This window comes from Pocillopora verrucosa, chromosome 14 (genome assembly GCF_036669915.1).
Source record: "Pocillopora verrucosa isolate sample1 chromosome 14, ASM3666991v2, whole genome shotgun sequence".
In the NCBI taxonomy this organism is placed as follows: Eukaryota; Metazoa; Cnidaria; class Anthozoa; order Scleractinia; family Pocilloporidae; genus Pocillopora; species Pocillopora verrucosa.
The window spans coordinates 7,863,398-7,884,339 of record NC_089325.1 but is presented as its reverse complement, the minus strand read 5'-3'; the positions used below and the strand labels follow the sequence as shown (position 1 = coordinate 7,884,339).

The 20,942-nt window shown below is 37.1% G+C and overlaps 1 protein-coding gene across 2 annotated transcripts; it reads right to left on the bottom strand.

The window, feature by feature from the left end:
• Positions 1–1,028: 1,028 nt before the first annotated feature.
• On the bottom strand, positions 1,029–15,332 carry LOC136278201 (mitochondrial sodium/calcium exchanger protein-like). 2 transcript variants are annotated; one of them, XM_066161657.1, is made up of 18 exons: positions 14,977–15,332; positions 13,472–13,621; positions 13,232–13,284; positions 9,492–9,549; positions 8,939–9,053; positions 8,106–8,276; positions 7,230–7,343; positions 6,870–7,037; positions 6,236–6,322; positions 5,464–5,597; positions 5,151–5,283; positions 4,526–4,647; positions 3,506–3,583; positions 3,297–3,372; positions 2,866–2,946; positions 2,325–2,392; positions 1,949–2,176; positions 1,029–1,841 (listed from the first exon to the last, which is right to left on the bottom strand). In XM_066161657.1, the coding sequence occupies exons 1-17, from the start codon at positions 15,121–15,123 to the stop codon at positions 1,985–1,987; spliced, it is 1,947 nt and encodes a 648-aa protein (XP_066017754.1). In that variant the 5' UTR covers positions 15,124–15,332; the 3' UTR covers positions 1,029–1,841; positions 1,949–1,984. The 2 variants fall into 2 exon arrangements, with proteins under 2 accessions (XP_066017754.1, XP_066017753.1); XM_066161656.1 differs by having other exon boundaries at positions 1,029–2,176.
• Positions 15,333–20,942: the final 5,610 nt, after the last annotated feature.

Below are 20,942 nucleotides of genomic sequence, written 5' to 3'. Positions count from 1 at the left end.
TTTAAGGTAGCTGTAAAATGAAAAAGTTTTTAACCGTTGGGCGTAAAAGCCAGATTACTTAGATTTCTGAGAGGTGGGTGACTTCGCTAAACACAAAATTTATGTGTTCCATAAAGAGGGTGATTTTTAGTGGCAATAAAACCAGTTTACAATGAGTCAACGTACAGTAATACGTTTTATAGCGTAACGCAGTTATCATCGTCCTTCTTTCCACGCCTTATTGAGCCTTGCTCTGCTGCTGCTATCAAACAACAAGCTGACTCTAATCGACGCTGCGGCACGAGCCAGTATGTTTCGAGCCAGCGGGTGATGCAAGCTCGGGTGGGTTCACAGGATTTCAGGTACGATCATTTCTACTGCCAGACCCCTGATGGACCTCTCGCCTGGAGCGAGTTACAACAAAACAAACTCGAGGAAACCTCTTCCTGACTATAACCACACGGTTTCCTAGTTGCGACAGTTGGCTCATAGACTAAACTTTACATGTGAAAAGCTATCAGGTAGTGGTAACGACGGAAAAGGCGGGCGGGCGGTAGAAAAAAATTAACTGGGGTGTCTGTTGATCCCTATAACCAACGCCAAACGGGCTTCACTGACACTCTCTCTGATGAACCAAATTTAGAATTATATTTTGTTCAAAAGAGAAAACTGAAGGGTCACTAATAGCGGAGCTAGCAGAGCGTAGCCCCATAATTATACAAAATAGTAGTAACCCATCAAGCCGAAAAAATTTGGATGTACGACCGTACGACCTTGTAAGGTGCTACTTTTAACGTACGTGGTCAAGTGTACCGCAGGCACGCCAACGCCACTGCTTTGTCCAGTAGTCCAGTGGTCAGTGCACTAGGCTCCGAGTCGGACGACCCGGGTTCTAGTCCTAGCTGGGGCCAGGCGTTGTGCCCTTGAGACGTGCAGGAACAAAAAAACGCGAGCTCCGCTTTTACGCCTGGCTAAATCTTTATATTAGACAAAGAATATCAAGCACTTGATGAACCTTTGTTTTAATCTGTGTCGGTTTTGACTATCGTTGACCATTACTATAGGGAGGGGGACGGTTTTTCTTTGAGACGAAATCTTCTTTAAGAACGTTATATAATCAATATTATAATTTGTTTAATAACATCTTTCTCTGACTTTGTTCACCCTTAATAAGTCAACTCAAATTTTTCCTTACATTTACACATCATCACTAAAATATACATTTCGTCAAAAACTGATTAAAATTTATTTGGAGACCTCTGAATTCTCCAGTACATATTAAAAATTCTGACTTTAAGCTTATCATCTCGACATTTTAACAACTATTATTTGTAAAAAAAAAAAACTACACACATTTACCATATTACGCTGACCACCTCATTTGGGTGATCACGAAGAGATCACTAAAGCTGTGCTCATTTCTGTAGTTAACATACATACTTATTCTTCTTTTCTTTTGACATTTATTAGTGATTCACTGATATAATTTTGCACCTGCCATTTTAAATACCTGTATTTACATTACCTTTTGGTAAAAAAAGTTCTAAAAATTCATTACAACCTAAATAATGATTGAATAATTTTATGATTCTGGATCCTAAAACGTAAAAGCATTTGAATTAAAAAATCAGCAAGTGAATGAAAACGATTCCTTTTGTCCTACGACAAGTCTGAAGGCTTAGTGAAATGTTTAGTTTTCTAGACACGAGATATTTTTTTTTTGACAAATACTTTACTGTAATACTTGAAGAACCTAAACGTTAACTTACATGGCCCACTTCAGAAGTTCCAAGATAGTTCCGTGAGGTTTTACCATCATGATATGTCATTTCCTCGTTTGACAAAAAACTTAAGCGTTTATCCTAGATAAAAAAACTTTCCTGTCAGACAGAATTCATTAACCAAACTTTACCGAGCCCTTAATTCGAATACAAAAATATCTTAAGTCGTACGATTAAAAAAAAATCACCTAAATTGTCACTCTAAGAAATATGATAATCTGCCGTCACTGATGATGAGCATGTTGAACAGCTGTTGCCACGGATACTGCTAAATAGGCCAGATACAGTGTTAAAAGATACGCGCCATACATCCGGGGCACTCTGAATCCCATTAAAGGAATACAGATGGCAGACGAGCTGAGACTGGCAGCTAGAAATGCAGCTGAGATTATGTATTGGTTATCTTGGTGATGTAACTATAAAAAATGACATAATGGAGAAAAATTGGGGAAAAGTGAGGTTTGTAAAACGGTTTGCACGAGAGCAATGTTACACCGATGATGCAGAATGTCGCAACTGCTGGCCGACACTTAAAGTTATTGGAGTAGTAAAGTAAGTACTTACATGTATCAGATGTTGACTATCTGTTACAGTGACGTAAGTACATGGTATACCAATACCTAGTAACATATCTAAATAAATGATCAGGAAACATTTATATTCAAACGTATTACAATGTTGCTTCAAATTTTCCCCGATGAGACTATACCATTTTATTAATGTGTGCGCAAATGCACTGAATCCGTAGACAAGGAACAAGTTTTCACAGGGAAGGAGTCCCAATGCGTCTAGTAGGATACCAAAGCCGCATGCGCTGTTGACAACTCACTAAGAAACTTTTGAATCCACTACACATGTCGTAAGAGTGAGGAGCTGTTGAGGTCGTTTCATTCACGCGTAAGCGAATCATAAAATATACAAGGGTCGCTTTTTACCACCAACGCTTCTAGTACTTCTGTAGTGGTATCTTTGCAGGTTCATAATTCTTTGATGGGTGAAGAACTCTTTAAAATCTAACATTGACAAAATTTCCCAAGCTCGCAAAGCGTTTGCGCGTCTAGAGCAACACACTGACAACGATTCACACTCATCACAGAAAGGATACTTAACAAAGGACCTGCGAAGCAGGCTGATACAGCCATTTGACCAAATCCCTGCTTTGCCATGGCCGTATTTGATATTAAATCTGCGAGAATGAAATGAGAATAATGTAACAAAATAAAACGCAAGGGTTACTACTTAGTATTTAATCAACATGTATTATTGGTAGAACTTTCGATATCTAGAAAAAAGATCATGTCACTTTATTTCTGTATTTCTTATTTGTTTGTTTGTTCTAATTTTTTTTGAAGAGGACGTTCTCTTTTAATTCTGTGGTAATTAGTAATTCATACATGTGAAAGACACAAGGACATTGCTGATAGACTAAACTTCGAGTTTATATAAAACTGTATGTATGTATGCAGGTAAAATGATTTCCTAAACTGATTTCAGCAAACAGGAACTGATAAGAACAAGGGAAGAGTCCAAACTTACCACCTAAACTGTTTCCCCATGCAAGAAAAGTAAGGCCAAGAATTGCATCACTTAAACCAAGCACGATACCGAACATCTACAGATCAAAGAATGGAAACAAAATCAAAGTCGCAAGTCTAAAGAAAATGCCCCATAAGATTTACATCGGGGTGTCAAATAGGGCGCCCAAAATTCGCAAAGCATAACTGACAACAAGAGGTCTTCTATACCTTGAGAAGGTTGACAATCTCATTTGCTGTGATGTAAATCCAAACCACGGAAACCACAAATGCCAGATAGGCAAACAACTGAGGAGAAATTCAATAACGTAATAAGACTAGTAAGTGATCAATTTTAAATCTCATATTGCTGTATCTATACCTGAGAAGACTGAAACTGATTTATTAACGTTTTGCCAGAATCTACCGATCAGGAGTGATGATTAGGATGCGACTGTTTCGCACCACGGGTTTGGGTACTACTACTGATTTTAAAGATTCACCAGGAAAAAAAAAGTCCTCGGGGTCTACCAATTTTTATAACTAGTTTATTCAGCGAGTTTTCCCTTGCACACGCGCTTGCTAGTCAACTGAAAGCAAAAAATACACGTGAGGATCGCCTATATCGGTTATAACAAAAACAGAAGCGACAAAAAAGCTTTTTAGAATACGTACAGTGTTGATATAATCACAATTCTGCAAGACGTTATCCCGCTGAAGACGCGATATTATACCAGTCCTTGCACAAAGGCAGAAAACACACTTTTCGAATAAAGCAAAGTCCTTTCAACCTGATCTCGGATTCCCTACTGCCGCTTTCTTAATCTAACTCACCTATATGAACTAATCTTGACAGCCCCTGATATCTTACGCAAACAAAAAAATGATCTATCTTAAATAAACAAAAAATGCTTGATTAAAAACATCTGTCGGCGAAGTGCAAAACAGCGATCAAGAGTGGAAATCCTTCCAACACATTGTTTAATGAAAAATTCGGAAAGATTTCCGTATGACTCCGTGTTGTTCTAAAACAAAGCATTACTCTCGGAGGTAAGCCATTGTTTTCACTGTTTTTTTGCTTTTATCAAATAACTGCATGCGTAACAAAGTATGGGTCATAAAGAAATCTTGCCAAACTTTTGATCTTTATCAATAAAAAGTCCTGAACTATACAACTTTAAAAATGTGATTTTTCTTAACTTGCAGATGTCTCCAAAAATACCTTCCTGAGCAACATTTAAAAGTTCTTACCGAATGGCCCCGAGGCCTCTTTTCACTCTTTGTTGTCATAGCAACAATCAAAGCTAGAACTAGTCCAGCGCAGAGAGCCAGGGCCCAGGCAGGAAGTTTTCCACCAATCATATGACTATAATCTTAAAAAAAAATCTCATCAGTGCATGTTTATTAATAAAATAAACCTCCAGTTTTCGTTACGCGAAAGATCTCTAAATATTAAAATTTCACCGTGTTAAAAAAATGTTTCCCCGTAAGCCCTGTTCATCCTGTAAAAGAGCTTCTGTTTAAAAGAAAAAAATTACCATTTTTTTCAGAGAGAGTTTAACATGACGGAATTGTTTTGCTCGCTAGTTTTTCTTTGTTTTGTTTTGCCCTGTTTTTGTCTCTTCTTTTTTTTAAGGTTTAGTCTTTTTCTTAGCTAGGGGTCTGTATCTTGTGGAAGAAACCTGTTCAGTGGGGACAATACATCTCTTAATAGTTTCCTCAATTCACAAGTCGGGAGGGGTGGCAGAGAGCCATATGATGAAAAATTCCCCCAGGATGTTATAGCTGCTCATTAACGGGAAGTTATGCAGTAAGAAACATCGAGTTCATAAGTGATCTTGTCGTGAGACAACATCGTGAGATAAGAAATCCTTACTATTTGTAGCCACGACACCAAACACAGGCATTGTTAAGCAATGTAAAACATTCAGCCATTTATTCCAATTATGCTCCTCTTCATCATAATCCACCACTGGTATGGTAAGATTCAAACAAAATACTGCTGGAGCCTGCAATCATCGAGAAAATATCTTACTGAATAAATAAGTGCTTGCCCAGGGAATTCATATGATAATATGTTAGAGGGAGGGTTGTCCATTTCTTGCTTTTTATATGCTCATTTGAGACCATACCAAAAATTGAGTCAAATTTTAATCTCAGTTACAGCATTACAGATAAAAATTTCTTACCTTACAAACCATAAAGCATTTCTTGAAAAAGTTACTCCTGTTCCATTCTTCACGGTCAATTGGTTCCAGGCCAAAGAGAAATTTTCTCCAAGCACTAATTTTCCGTTTACCTCCCAAAAGAGGAAAATCTTCCTCTGAAGGAGAAAATTATTAACATTAGTGGACCATGATTCAATCTCTTTGCATCATGCTGTTTATTATCTTGAGCATCTGGTAAGTTAGGGAAGTGTGGTTGACCAGTATATGAACTTTAACCCCTTCACTGCCCGTGGGAAATGCCAAATTTTTCTAAAATGTGAACGATGAACAATTAGACCACGTATAATATATCATTTTGAAGGTATTTTCAGAGGTATGCAATAAATGACACCAGCAGTTGTGAAGGAGGAAACGGAAAGACTGAGAAGTGCCTTAAGTGAAAAATAAAAAACGTTGAAATTTTTCGTTTGCCTCGTACATATAGGGTATACCACTAAACTATAGCTTAAACTCAGAAGCTCTCAGAGCATTGATTGTTATAAGATATTACCTTGACAAAACCGTAAAAAGACAAAAAGTTCCAAAGGTTGCAGGAGTGGTAAACCAAGTCTTACAATGAAGAGGGCTATGATTTTATGCATTTTAATGATCTTTTAGTAGTGAACATTTCAGAAAGAAGATAAAATATTGAGCATGTAACGGCATCTCGTGACATATGGCTTTTCCAGGCATTAAAGGGTGAGGGGAAGCTAACCCAGTGCTTAAAACAAATAAACACTTGCTATACAATTACCTGAATCGGATGAATACTGCCTGGTAAGGGCTGGGGCGTTTTGAAATGCTGGAGCTATGAGGGTATTCTCAGAAGAAATCAGGGCACCTATAAAAAGAGGAAAGTACAAGTTTGATATTTGAGTGCAGAAAAGTCTTCTTTGATGTCCTTAAGGCAGATATTGTGTGACCCAGCCATACACATGCTTCAGAAATTATGAAATTCAACCTATGTATATATGGAAGATTTCATGCTGCACCACTGTGCACTGTGTTCTTGGGCAAGACACTTCGCTCTCAGAGCTTCTCTCCACACAAGAAGTATAAACTGTAACAGTTGCCAAAAAAGACTGTTAGGGGAACCTTATGACATGTTAGTGGGAGGGGGAAGGTGGATAACCTGAGCCTGACTTGAATGATAACCCCATCCCTGGGAAGTAGCAATTATAGTTCTGGTTGCTTCATGCTACAAAACCACAATAGGCTCTGGCTTAATTGCTTCACATCCTATTTCCTACTGCCAATGGATTGGATACCACCACTGAATTGACATAAAATACTTCCATTAGGCATGTCAAATTTTGCTTGTTACCCACAACTAATGGTAATTTTATTGTGAGGCTGAGCTGCATGTAACTTTATCACTGTAACAGTACCTGAGATCATACTATGAGGCGTAAGAGAAATGTTTCTGCGCGGGACATAATTTTTTTGTGAATTAACACTTGAAGCCCAGCTGGAGTGTTCATTAGCATCTCCCACAGTATCCAATTGTCTTCTTGCTCCTGCTGAGTTGCTTGTGTCAAATAATTCTCCTCTGGATGCTGTTCATTAAAATGGAAATTTTCAATTTAAATCAATATGTCCACAATTTTTGGGGTGTGTTTGCAAAGTAGACAAGGCGCATACAAATAAATATGTGGTATTTATTTAACATTTATGTAATCAGTCTTATAATGTATATTTTTTAAAATGTGACTGTACTCCCATGGGTGATAAAAAGGTTGAAAACAAACCTATCTTTGAATCAGGTTGTATTTCCACTTGCACTGCCTTCCTTTTCCACCCCTGGTAGATGTAGCGTGCAATAATAACCACAGCGATGTACACAACATAAAGCGCTATGAAACCTTTTTAATAAGGGAGAGATTACAAATGAGTGAAGCTAGAGTAAGTCTCTTTGAGCTCTTATACTCCTAGAAGTGATTAACAAGTAACTTCTCCCCATGATATCAATACAGTTTTCACCAAACTGGTGGTGAGAATACTCAAACTTGTCTAGTGGAGGTTTTTATTTGGTCATTCTAAAACTATATTCTCGTAACCATTTTACGTGGAAATGTGTCGCTGCCAGAGGGGTGAATTAACAATTAGATCTTGAGAGTGAACATATTACAAATGGGTTTTCAATGACTCATTATCATAAGGCAGTATCACAGAATAACTCCTTTGCATTTCAAAAATTAAATGTAATGTTTTTCTTTTTTAACTGATGCAGAGGTAGATAAACTGGGTTAGATTGCTGTTAGTTCAAGAGTTTCTTTAAGTTGGTGAAATAACCATTAGCCATTGGCAACAAAGAATAAATGAAAACAACAGGAACTACAATGCCTGAGGTACAACAGTCTTGAAAAATCCCACCAAAACAAAAATCCTACTTCTTGAGTATACAGCTAACATCAGTATTTTCCCTAAATTTGGTTAGAAAATTTAGAGCAATTTCTTTTTAACTTAAAAGGTTTTCACCTTTGATAAAACAAATTTAAAGTTTAAAAAACTTTGTAAGACAATAAAACAAGCAGTAAAAATGACATGATCATTATTTCATGTTCAGTTATTAATAATACTTATCTTGGAGCTTTCAACATATCTTTAAGTTAATGATATTTTACCTATTGCCACTGCCATTGTAATTTTTTGCCTGTACAAGGTAATAAAAGCCCATGACACAGCACCCAAGTAGAATAATACGTCCCTGGTAAAAGGACGGTTTGTTAGGGTAAGGTCATTTGAGATAAATGATATTACCCCAACAACCACTGTTGTTACAAAAATACCAGCACCTGAAGAAATAAGATCAATAGAAAAAGTTACAGATATGTAATTCAGTGTCTCCTTTCAGATCTGATTTACTTACATTTGATTGAGCTTTAAAAGAAAACTCTCATCATGCGGTTTAAAAGAATACCTCTAACTCTACTCATGACTTCACTCATATTGTTCAAAGATTTAACTTTTTCAACCATCACCAAGGGACTAAATTTTTTTGTCTTTTTTGGGACAGTCCACATCAACTGAATATACTTGATTGAATAAAACAGTATCTGGATTAAACCTGCACCATGAGCATGTACTATTACATTACTTTAAAATACAGCTGTAGATTCTTGCATCCTTTTGGTGTTGAGCAAAACAATTGATGGTACACTGCATATGCTGCAGTTTAAAATTAATTCAGATTTTAATATCATCTAAAACTTGTTCAATTTGCTTTTTCCTTGTGTAAAGACATTGGTAGTACAGCCTGGACAAAGGTATAAAACTGTCTATCAGATCAAAATCAATTTGACCAGAGATCCATTTCAACTTCAACACATACATTCATAAGATGTTTCATAATCACAAGACAAGACGCACATAATTAGACGCAAACTATAACCTAAGGTTATTCAAATCAAGGGTCATCCTTGGGTTGGATTTGTGCTAAAGATTTTGCGCAGCTTACCAAAGAGGGCTTGTATCACAAGCTGTACTCCACTTTGATCTCTGTTCTGAGTGAAACCTGCCAGAGAACTAAAGATGTCAGGGGCACCATTGCCAAAAGCAAGGAATGTAACTCCCTGGAGTGTGTAACTTTGTTAAGGAAACTCATTGTGAACTCCAATGGTTGGGCTTCTCCCAGTCCTTTGGGCACGTAAAGAGTAGTTTAAAAGAAGCTATTTACTAGCTTTAAGCCCAAAAAAGATAGAAAAAGCCTCCATAGAACTACTTCACTTTAGATAATGAGTTTGAGATTTCTATCATTTGAGAGTTGAAGAGAGAGAGGCCCAAAGTGACGATCAGGCAAACACATTGAGAACAAAATTGAGAAACACATTGAGAACTTGAACTGTTTTTCACCATTTTAAATCTGCCAGCTTTTCAAACCTTAACTACCAGGTAGAATTCCAACCAGTACATTTATACTACTCTGACTAATACTGTGGTATATGCAGGCTTACGTGCTTAAGCCTGACTAATTTTGAGAGAGATAAAGATGAAGGTTGAGTAAAGGATACGGCAATGTTCTGGCTGATTCCTAAAGTTCTAGAAATCACTGTTAAAGATGGACAGAGGCTGCAAGGGAAACAGTCCATGTGCAATGAATTTCCCAAAATTAAGTTTATTCAAAGAAAAAAAGTTTATCCATAAAAATCATTGAAGGATATCTCCTGATTGAACACATCTTCCAACTAAACATCAGACAAGGATATGAATATAATTACAAAGATATGAATGTGAAAAGCATATTGTAAAACAAATTTTTATGTATTTCTTCACAGAAAGTCATCAACACCAGAAACCCAACCACCATGTCAAACTTACAACCAAGTTCAAGACCACTGTGGTTTCACTACAATTTACCCTTTCACTCCCAGGTAAAATGTCAGGCGGGATATAGGCGGGATCCCGGCAATCCCACCCAGGATCCCAGGTGGGAATGGCGGGATCCCGCCCTAGGTGGTGGGATCCCACCTTTCCCACCTGGGATGAAAATTTGATCCCACCTGGGATCCCGCATTTAATGCGGGATTCCTGCACCCCACCCGGGATCTTAGGTGGGACTTATGCATTCTACCCGGGATCCTGGTCGGGATTTACATATCCCACCTGGGATTCTTTATCCCATCCACGAAAATATTGTTTTGTTGTTTTTATTCTTACAAAACATTTTTGTGAGAGTTCCAATACTTATGGATCATCCACACACTCCGCAAATATTTGGCATGCGGACAAGACAGAGGTGGTCACTGTTCCCTTCGAGAAAATACACCTTTTAAATGACTTCTTCAATTTGCTTTATTTGAAACTCTGATCTGAAAATATTTTTAAAACAAGCCTTGTTAGTAGTGAGAAGTACAAACCGAGTTTCTTTTCATTACTTAATTTCTTAAATGTCCCAATCACTGGACCTCCTAAAAAATATTACTTCTTTATATTTTTGGTGCAAAATACAATTCCTTCTTTACATACAAATGAAAAGTACAAGTCACAGTTCAATAATAACAGCTCTAAAGTTTACTTGTTGTTCTTCTCTGAGTCAGCGATCAACAAAATTTTTCTATACCTTGTAGGTCTGGTATAAAATTTTACTTGTAGTATAAAATGACAACCTTGTATCTTCGTCCTCTTCACCCCTTTCCAAGCTCGGGAACGCTTCGGACTGTGCAAAACCATTTGCAGACGAGAATTCCAATGCACCTCTGTAATCGCATGTAGTTGCTTCTGTCTCTCGTGCAAATGTTTTCTCCGTTATGAGACGCACTTGACTCTGTTGGCACCACTGCTAGTTCAGTGGAAAGACCGACTGAGGAATCGAGATGGCTAACTGTGTTGAAACGTGTTGCTGAACGCTTGTTGTGGTCAAGCCTTGTTGATTTGGGTACTGGTACACTGGGATCATCTAGGTATCTCTTATACTTCCTAATGTGATTGGCTTGTGTTGTTTCTCACCTTCGCCGTGCACATAACTCAAGTGGGTTTCGAGTCTTTCTTTCCTCGAAAACTTTCGGCCACAAATCGTGCATTCTTGTTTGATTCTTGTCGATTATTTCTACATAGAGTGAATTCACATCATTATTTATGTCATCATCAAAACATGAGAGGAGAACCGGTCAGAAGAGACAGAATAATGTTGCGCGCTTCTCTTGAGACTGCAATGGGTCAAGCCAGCGGATTCTCTTTGCTAAAAGGTCCACGTGATCATGCCCATGATCGGAAACAAAGAAAACTCCATTTGGCGCTCATCTTTGAATGTACTTTTCATCGGTTAACCGCTCTTGCTTGAAGTTGTTTCTTTTCTCAATTGTTTTGCGTAATATAACACTTCTAAAGATGAGTTTTATGGTGGTTCAATGGGAAAACGAGAACAGCGTGAGTGTTTTAAATGAAAAGAAAGTCGTTGGCGCCGTGGAATTAAAAGAAGGGACAATTAACAGTTGACATATCGACTGGTTCAAACAACGATCGAGTGGCCATTTAAAACTAGGATTTTTAGAAGTTTGTGGTGAGTACAAATTGCCATATTCGTTACGTGATCAAAATCTTATCAAAGAATATAAATAACGGCTTAAATTAAGCTTACCTAACGCTCAGCGCAACTGAAACTCAAATAATTCTGAGAATCGAATTGGTCACTTGCATGCTGCAGTTTCCTAAGCTTACACTTTACAATGAAATAAATCTATGAGTAAGGTTTCAAGATTACTTTAGTCACATTTGGGAACATTCTGACCTTGCTTTGCTTTGAACAATTCGACTGAAGAGAGAGCAGACTTTCAATCAGTACCTTTGTCAAAATTTTGATAACATGAATTATTGAGGTTTTGTCTTTCTTCTATTCTTTGATACACATCAGCCAATTTTTTTAAACGTGGAGCCTTATCACACTGTAGATGGTCTGCTTAAATGATGAAGAAAAAGTAATATGCTGAGTTGTGCTGTTATTATTTAACAATGTTCGGTTAAGAAATTTGTTAATGAAACATATCAAACACATGCTGGTTCATTGCAAATAAATTATGAGATCTTTATCACATATAGTCTGTGTATTCATGTACTGTTTGAATCATTTATGATCAACAGCTTGGTAAGACAATGGGATCCCATTGGAGGTGTCAGTATGTTCTATAACTAGTTGGAAAGTTTTGGACCCTCAGTGGATTGATGGGGTCTATAGCTCACCTAGAAAATATTTATTCTCTTAATTTTACAGATTAGGTTACAAAAGGAATTGATAAGATATCCTATCTGGTACATTTTATAAATCTGTGGTCTCCAGTGATAAACAGGATCCCTCAAATGATTTTTCTGAAAGTGGGAAGCCATCTGTAATTTTATGCAGGGTCTAAACTGGGATTGGCAGGATCCCAGATACAATCCTGCCTGGGATATGATTTCCCAGGTGGGAATCTATCTGAAATTTGTGACAGGATCCCAAGAGGGATTGGTGGGATTCTAGGTTTAATCCTGCCCGGGATGTGCTTTCCCAGGTGGGATGCTATTAGGAATTTAAGGTGGGATCCCAACTTCAATTGGCTGGATCCCATGTGGGATCCCATGGGGGATGTTCCATAATCCCAGGTGGGATCCCATGCAGGATGTTCCATAATCCCAGGTGGGATCCCATGCGGGATGTTCCATAATCCCATGTGGGATCCCATGCAGGATGTTCCATAATCCCAGGTGGGATCCCATGGGGGATGTTCCATAATCCCAGGTGGGATCCCATGCGGGATGTTCCATAATCCCAGGTGGGATCCCATGCAGGATGTTCCATAATCCCAGGTGGGATCCCATGTGGGATGTTTCATAATCCCACCCGGGATCCCATGTGGGATGTTCCATAATCCCAGGTGGGATCCCATGCGGGATGTTCCATAATCCCAGGTGGGATCCCATGCGGGATGTTCCATAATCCCACCCGGGATCCCACCTGAAAAAGGCGGGATCCCACCCGGGACACACCTGGGATCCCAGGTGGGATTGGCGGGATCCCACCTTATATTTTTACCTGGGCTCCCAAGATCTACTTAGTAATTCTCCTTACCATCTGTCAAACATTGCTTATAATTGAAGTTCTGAGAATTAAATGACAAATCTATGGTAATCCCATTAAAAATTTATATTTTTCTTTATTCTCATTACTCAAATGTCTGCTTGGTATTGATATCTTAGGGAGAAATTTTGTCTTGGTCTGACTGCTGGATGTGAAATGGTCAACATAACACAACCTAAAGAGAGTAGTTTTCCAACTCACTAGTCATCTGCTGTCAGTCCAAGGGTGATGAATAGAAACACCAGCCATATACCCTAGTAAAAAGAAGTTATAAAAATTGCAGTATACACTAAATAATTATTTTGTCTTTCAAAATTATTTTAGATAATAGCACATGCCGACCAGTTACAGCTTTGAGACTAAATTTTTCCTGAGAGCTAGCCAATGCCCTGATAATGTTATAATAATTTACAGTAGTGCTGCAAAAGTAAAAGTACTCACAAGTAAACAGTAGGCAAGAGGACAAACTTTACTTGAAAACCAACAGTAAACAATCTGCATGTAGGGTATAGATCCTTCATTACAACTTGGATGCGACTTGACAAACTGGCAGCGGTATGAATTATTTATGCCACGCACAGAAGAACAATGCTGTCAGTAAAGGAGGAACCAATAAAAATAGTCAGGAAGTTGGTAATAGAGAGCTTTTGAAAAACCATGAAATAAATAATACACCTTTTTGCTGTAATAGAGTTTTAAGTCAGCTACAGCACCATAGCAAGACATAACCATTTATAAAGAATCAATATGGTACATTTTGAGCTCTGTGATGTTGAATAGAGATAGATGTTCTGAGTTTTGAGTCAGCTACAGCACCATAGCAAGACATAACCATTTATAAAGAATCAATATGGTACATTTTGAGCTCTGTGATGTTGAATAGAGATAGATGTTCTGGGGTATGATTTACGACGAGGATTAAGTTCCTCCCTTCTACAACCCTTTTTTAATAATAATATGTTATATGTTATTATTTAAATAAAGTTATTATAATAAATAAATAAAATGTTCTTGTTTGCTCTACTAGTATCAGGGATAAAGTAGAAACCAAAAGCCTAGCCCCAATAAGGATTGAAACTTCTGCTTTTGTGATCAAATGGTCTACCACCGAGGTACAAAGCACTGAGGTATAAGGAAATCCTTGGTGAGTTTGGCCAATAGTCACTAGAATTTATCCAACACAATGGTTACCAGACTACCATTGCATTTCAACTCCTTGTGCCGGACAAGATTTTTTCTTTGTCTGATGCTGGTACGAGATGATGTCATCTTTCTTTAATTAACTTCTGATCAATCAACCTGTTTGCTAATATCCTCCTCTGCAGAACTTCAATATGAGAACTACTGAGCAGATAATTGCATGACTCATCCTCCTGTGACTGATGAGAATGGTTTCAGCCAATTAGCTCAACTCCAAAATAGATTTTGAGCGTGTTATGTTGAGGGATTTCATATTTTATCTGGTACGAGATCCTTATGCTGCATTACATCAATACATATTCATGAATATTCAGGATTTTTGAAATACAGGAAATCTGTTGTTCCATTAATTTCGTGACAACTTGTCAGTCCAAAATTATGTACCAGGTGATCGTGTTACTCAGTGCAAGTCAGTCACCCAGTGCAAGGTTAACGTAAAAAGGCAGGATCGAACTTCTATATTGGCAATTGACCCCACAGATTAACAACATAAGACAATAAAGGAAAAAGGAAATACTCCGTGATGTTTTACTTTCGAAATGGAAATATGGATTAAATTTAATATAAGCTGAGCATTACTAAGCATATTCATTTAGTAGGGCTACACGATCGCTGAATACCACTTGGTTACCGTAATTCGTTCTACTTTTCATCCCTCATATCTTCCTGTATACAAGAATATTTTGAGGTCTATTGAAATTGCGCGAATATAGGCTTTACTGTTAACGCAGCTCTACTAGGCTGACCTGTTGTTGATTTTCATCTGAATCTGCTTCCAAAAGCTTTCGAATGTTTCTAATACCCTGCTGAAGATGTGAAGAAGTCCCTTGCAGTGAAATGAGAGAGATCGTCAATATAAGTGTCCCAAACACTTTCGAGGATGACTTCGGCATATCTGTTCTTGGTACAAATTGTATGAAGCTGACTACAAGGGTCTAAGAATTTTGCTTCACTTTCAAAGAAATTTGTTTTAAAGAAAAGATGACGAATGCCTTCTCTCGAGCCGACGGTGACTTTCACCTAGACTGGAAAGTGATAAAGTAGTAAGCGTGGACTTTCTGTTTCTAAACACAGACTGTACCGTAAAGCGCCATTAATAGATTGTTTTCAGTCACGTGATCTCATTTTAAGTGAAGTATATACAAGCATGTGTGGGGTGCTATATAACAATAGGACAATATCATATAACAACAAATATTTGCTGTAAATGAAATATTTAAGGCTATGATGAATATATGCATAGCATTGTTTCGTATCAGTTTGGAGCTAATCACATATATATTCATCCAATTACAAAGATATTTAGAGTATGCGGAAATATTTACGTCCTTTTTCATTCACATATATCTAGGACAATGCGAAATTATACATAGATCATTGTTTACAAATTAATACGGTTATTATGCAGGCTATCAAGTTGGGTCAGCGGTGATACTTTATTGCAAAGTAAGTAGGTCATGTATGGGGAATTATTATGTCCTCAATGTGGACTCCAACCAAGAGATGAATTTAAAAGGAAAATTTATTCCACATTCACAATCAATCGAGTAAATTGAACGCATCCGATTACGTTGAAGACGAAGGTAAAAATGATGTAAATGATGTAATTGATGTAATCGATGAAAAGGTGAAATGATGGTTCGACTAAAAGGAATAATTACGACTATAAATTATAATAGATCTAAGAAAATTGACAAACGAAATGAAAACAAAAAAAAAGACCAACGACTTACAAATATTTCCTCCTATTGATGTGAACGGGTGGAGTAAAATAAACGATGATTTGAAAACAAGATCTTGCCGTGACGAAAGCCAACACTGAATATATAATACACTGAAAAACTAGAACTTAAAGGCGTTATCAAAAGAGTCACATGAAGATTAAGGTTAAAATTTAAATCGAGGGTAACGCACTTGCGTGACCGGTCACGCACGTTTGAATCTTACACTCAATACATATTATGTCCTATACTTTACATACATAAAATGTCCTATACTTCACTTATAATATCCTACACATACAGTGCAAAAGAAGACTAGATACAACTATACACAGCTATACAGAGCTATAAACAATCATACATAGCTATACACAGCTACACAGAGCTTTGCACAGCTATACAGGGCCATATAAGGCTATACACAGCTATGAAGAGTTATACAGCGCTATACACAGCTATACAGAGATATACACAGCTATACACGGTTATACAGGGCTATGCACAGCTATGCAGAGCTATACACAGCTATACAGACATACACACAGCTATACAAGTCGAATACAGGGCTATACACAGCTATACCGAGACAAACACAGCAAACAATTCGTTCAGCGGTAATATTAAGATTGCATTCTGCTTCATGTCAAATGGAGTTGTAATATTCTGGTCGCACTTTTGTGAAAGCCTAACGTCAAAAGTGATTGCATTGTAGTAGATGGTATTGAAATATCGAAGAGAAATATATCACCTGGATTAAGATTAGATTATGTCAGTGCGTGTTATTAACTGCCAGTTATTAGAGACCTTGAACGTGTTTATGCAGTTTTTTAATCATCAAAGACAAAATATCGGGGAGCCAATTTTATTGTCAAAGATTGCCTTGAAATCTTAAATTCGTTTTTTCTTTCATAATCCCTCAAACATAAACCCAAATTTTTATCTTTTTGTTATATCAATGTTGTTTCGGATGAAAGAGAGCTTGAAATTTTTTCCTGGAATAGATGCATTTGGCGCAGCATTAGGATAACCTGGTTAAGATATGTTCAGTGCAAATTAATGTTTAACTTATTTACTTCTTGATCTTTGTATATGTCTTTTACTTGTTAGCCACTCAATTATTGGGAATTGTTTGCTCCAAGATTTTATCTCACCGTTTCATTGATGTTATACTCGATATGTTTTTGGCGTGTTTTACTGAGATCCCTGTTTCCATCATAGCAAGCTTTTCAGTGTGATCACATTTATCCTACCAGATATTCGCCATTTGTACAAACTGACATTGTATAAATCTACAAGTTTTGCAGTTTCACTGTTATTTAAGTCTAATCAGTTTGAAGAAGGTCTCATTTTCATATGGTCATCGAATTGCGGTGAAACGGTTACATTATTTCACAGAGACAATAATATTCTCCGGGTCGTGAGAGGGTATTTGGCGTTTTGACACCAAGACTAAGAGCTGACCGGCTACTCATTCTGCACACAATTTTTTTAAATTCGTTATTGATCTTGCTGCTTAAGAATATGAACAGCCATGGGTTGATGGCACTGTTGGCGCTACCAAACTAGAAAACGAACGGTACTTTTTAAAACTGACATGTTTCGGCAGTTCTGTCTTCTTCAGTTCTGAATTATACAAAATATAAAGTTGAATTTAAAGTGTGTAACAAAATGCTGATCGGACAAAACCTTACCCTTAGAGTTCATCGAAAAATACGAGGTTTTAGATGTTGGCAACTATCTCGATGACTTCAACTGTTGTCGATACAAACGCCCAAACTTGAAAGCTTTTAAGTGGCCTTAGTAGCTGGTACCATTATTTGGTGGCATGGGATACTGTGGAAGATTCTTTTTGATTGCGAAAGCCATGAATAAATACCCAGAGCTTACTTCGTTGGACGTTTTAAACATATTTTGATGATTATTGCGAAATTTACATATTTTTCACGACCTGCTAGATAATAATTCCTCGACCTTTGAAATGCGCATACATACCTCGTTTAAGATGCGTTCAGTGCAAATGAACGTTATTTACACCTTAATGTTTATCCCCGTTGTTCGTGTCTTATGATTCAAAACCTCTTGGTTTATTTGAAAAGATTTGATCCCAGATTCTAACTCGCCATCTCCTTTATACCCTCGGTAAAGTGTCTTACAGTGTCGGTGGATTTTGGTGTCTTTCAGATCTCTGTTTCCTTTATGGCAGGCTATGTTACTTGATTACATTTATCCTTCAACCTATCTATCATATATACAAATGTACATTTCATAATTGTATCAGTTTGATCAGTTTTATATCAAGAGATACTTAAGTCGTGCCTGCGCTTTTATAGAAATCTACAGGAAAAGTAGCTCATCTTAGTAGTAGTTATCTTTTTAAAATTTGAATATTTTTTTCCTTGAATCTTCGTGGGCACGTCAAGAGTCTGTCTGAGTGAAGCTTCAAACGTGATTCTTGTGACACATTAAACTGAGAAATATAAATAAGGAAATATACAAATACATAAGAAAAAACATGGCAGGTATTAAATTAACATGAAATGAAAGGAAATTGAAGTACTCCTATTTTATGAAAACTTTAAAGCTATCTTCCCTCCTGGAAATAAATCAATACAAAAGTCACAGACACCCAACCCACCCAAATATTTTACTCAGTAAATTCAAACGAAAATACGCCAGCCTAAAACCTTCTGCGATCTGTCTGGATGTGCATGTCTGACAAGCAGAGCCCTTTGCAGCCTCGAACGGAGCTTAAAGTAGGCCTATTTGCTATTGACTTAGGCGAACCGATGTGAGAACAGCAGAACCTTAGCGCATCAAATAGAAAAAAAAAGCAATACTGGTGTTCTTAGGTTACTAAATTCTTAAAGCCAGACTTACAGATTGGAAGGGTTGCCTTGCACCCTAGCCTCGAGGGTTCACATTTGTTAGCTAAGAAAAAACCTAAGTATTTTCTTCCTTCTGGCAGGTGTGATTTACACGTTATCATAAAATACAATTTACTGCTAGTAATACTTGTATTATTTGGCTACGGGTTCAATATTTGTCATTAATTCTGCTTTGCAATGATAAATGAACTGTTCTCAACCGCATAGATCGAGTTCCAACGAAATTACAAAGTTAATTTTAAATTATCCATCAGCTCGAACACGACAGTGCTGGGCGTTCTAATTGAGGTCAGTCTAATTGAGGTGATTAGCGTTTAATTTATTATCCTTTGGTAGTTTGTCATTGTTTCATACTGAAGCTCATACTGTAATGATTGCTGCCTTTTCAAAAGTTTAAAATACTTAGCAACGTAAGCGTAAATTCCTTCTGCTTTATCTCAGGAGAGTTTAAAACATACGAGGATTTTAATTTCAGCAACTGTTTTAAGTATAATCTTCAGTGGCTATCTGGAAATACCCAATCACTTTCAGGTGGCGGTGGCTGGTGATATCACTTTGTGTTATGGGAGACACTATGTAGGACGTCATTTGAGTCAAATGGAAAGTTTTTGTCACTTGAGTGCTAGATGAGTGCTTGATTTTTTCTCCCTAACATTTCGAAAAAGAAATCTCGTCGTCGTTCAGTATCAATGGATGTTTATTAGTCGTTAGCGTTAAGCATTTGGGCATAATCATTCCAGCCTGTTTAGATATTTTGCTTCTTAGTTCATCATGGGAGTTGTTTTCTAAAGCTCATTGCGTGCAACATCCTCTTCGCGTCAGATATTTGGAAGCTCACTTGCTCCAAGATTTATCTTACTATCTCGGCGAAGTCATTTCTTTGGTTTGCTTTTCGTGTTTTTCAGATCACTGTTTATCCCGTGGGCATAATATTACCTAACATTATACCCACGTTAAAAACACTCATTTTGCAAGGGGGAAAAGGAATTGCAAGAAAGAACAAACATATCGTTGTTTTATTATGGAAAAATCACAACCTCTCATTAGTTAAACTTGTTTTTATTGATTAACGCACAGGAACTGGCCTTGAAATACATGAGGAGTATGCCTTATTACTTTCCTCACAGCTTTATCTGAAGACAAATAGAATGTTCACAGTTTTTACATGGAAAACATTTCTCTCCCCGCCTGGGGCATGATGTTTCCCCACAAGGATCCGGAAAACATGATCCAGGTGAGGCTATTCCACATGCAACTGAAATCAGCAAAAACATAATCAGCGTTGACATTTTGCTAAGGCAAGACTTTTTTGTTACGTTAGGCAATTTGCTAAATGACATAAAGATTAGCATATCGTTAAAAACAGAATAAAAATATATTAAAATTGTACAATTGACTATATCACTTCACTAACAATAGAAGAAATGTAGAAAAACTGGAGAATTTTCCAGAGCAGCAACACCAAAAGCATCATTAACTACATCAGATGCTTCATACCTGTTTGGCCTCTTTTAATTCTGGCGCCAAAAACCTACGGAGTAATACATCATGTGTAAGGAAAATATTTATATGACAATTAGTTATTACACTCAAACTTAGTAATAATGATTCAGAACTAGAAAACAACCATATGATATGGATTCAAATTTTCGCTAGATCTGTAACACTCTTGCGTAAATATTTGTAATCAACTTTTCTTGTAGCTAAAATTTACTCCCTTTAAATTCCTTTCCATTAATGAAAGTTCCTAAACATATATGGCACTACGCTTTGTATTTCATATATATTTGCTCGAAGATATTAGCCCCCGAATGCTACACTGTAAATTCGAGGGTAAATAAAGTTTATTGATTGATTGATTGATATAAAATGTTAAGCTTAAGCTCTTACGGGACATAGGGGTATTTTCAGGGCGCGGGATATCTCTTCTTTTATTTACCCATGAACGAAAATCCTTGATGACCTTTTAGAAAGAAACTATTAAGATTTTTGAATTATCAACTCACTTTGTACATAAATAGCATAGCCATGTACACCTTCATAGTTTCAAATCTTCAGCTAAAACCCAAACGGAACTGAACACTTTAGAGAAATTTCCAAAAATCA

Excerpts from the sequence above, each read along its gene's own strand:
- LOC136278201 (XM_066161656.1), bottom strand. The coding sequence starts at position 15,123 with ATGCCGAAGTCATCCTCGAAAGTGTTTGGGACACTTATATTGACGATC. Across the intron at positions 3,373-3,505 it reads AGATTGTCAACCTTCTCAAG|ATGTTCGGTATCGTGCTTGG; the intron begins GTATAGAAGACC and ends TTTGATCTGTAG. Across the intron at positions 2,947-3,296 it reads ATGGGGAAACAGTTTAGGTG|ATTTAATATCAAATACGGCC; the intron begins GTAAGTTTGGAC and ends TCATTCTCGCAG.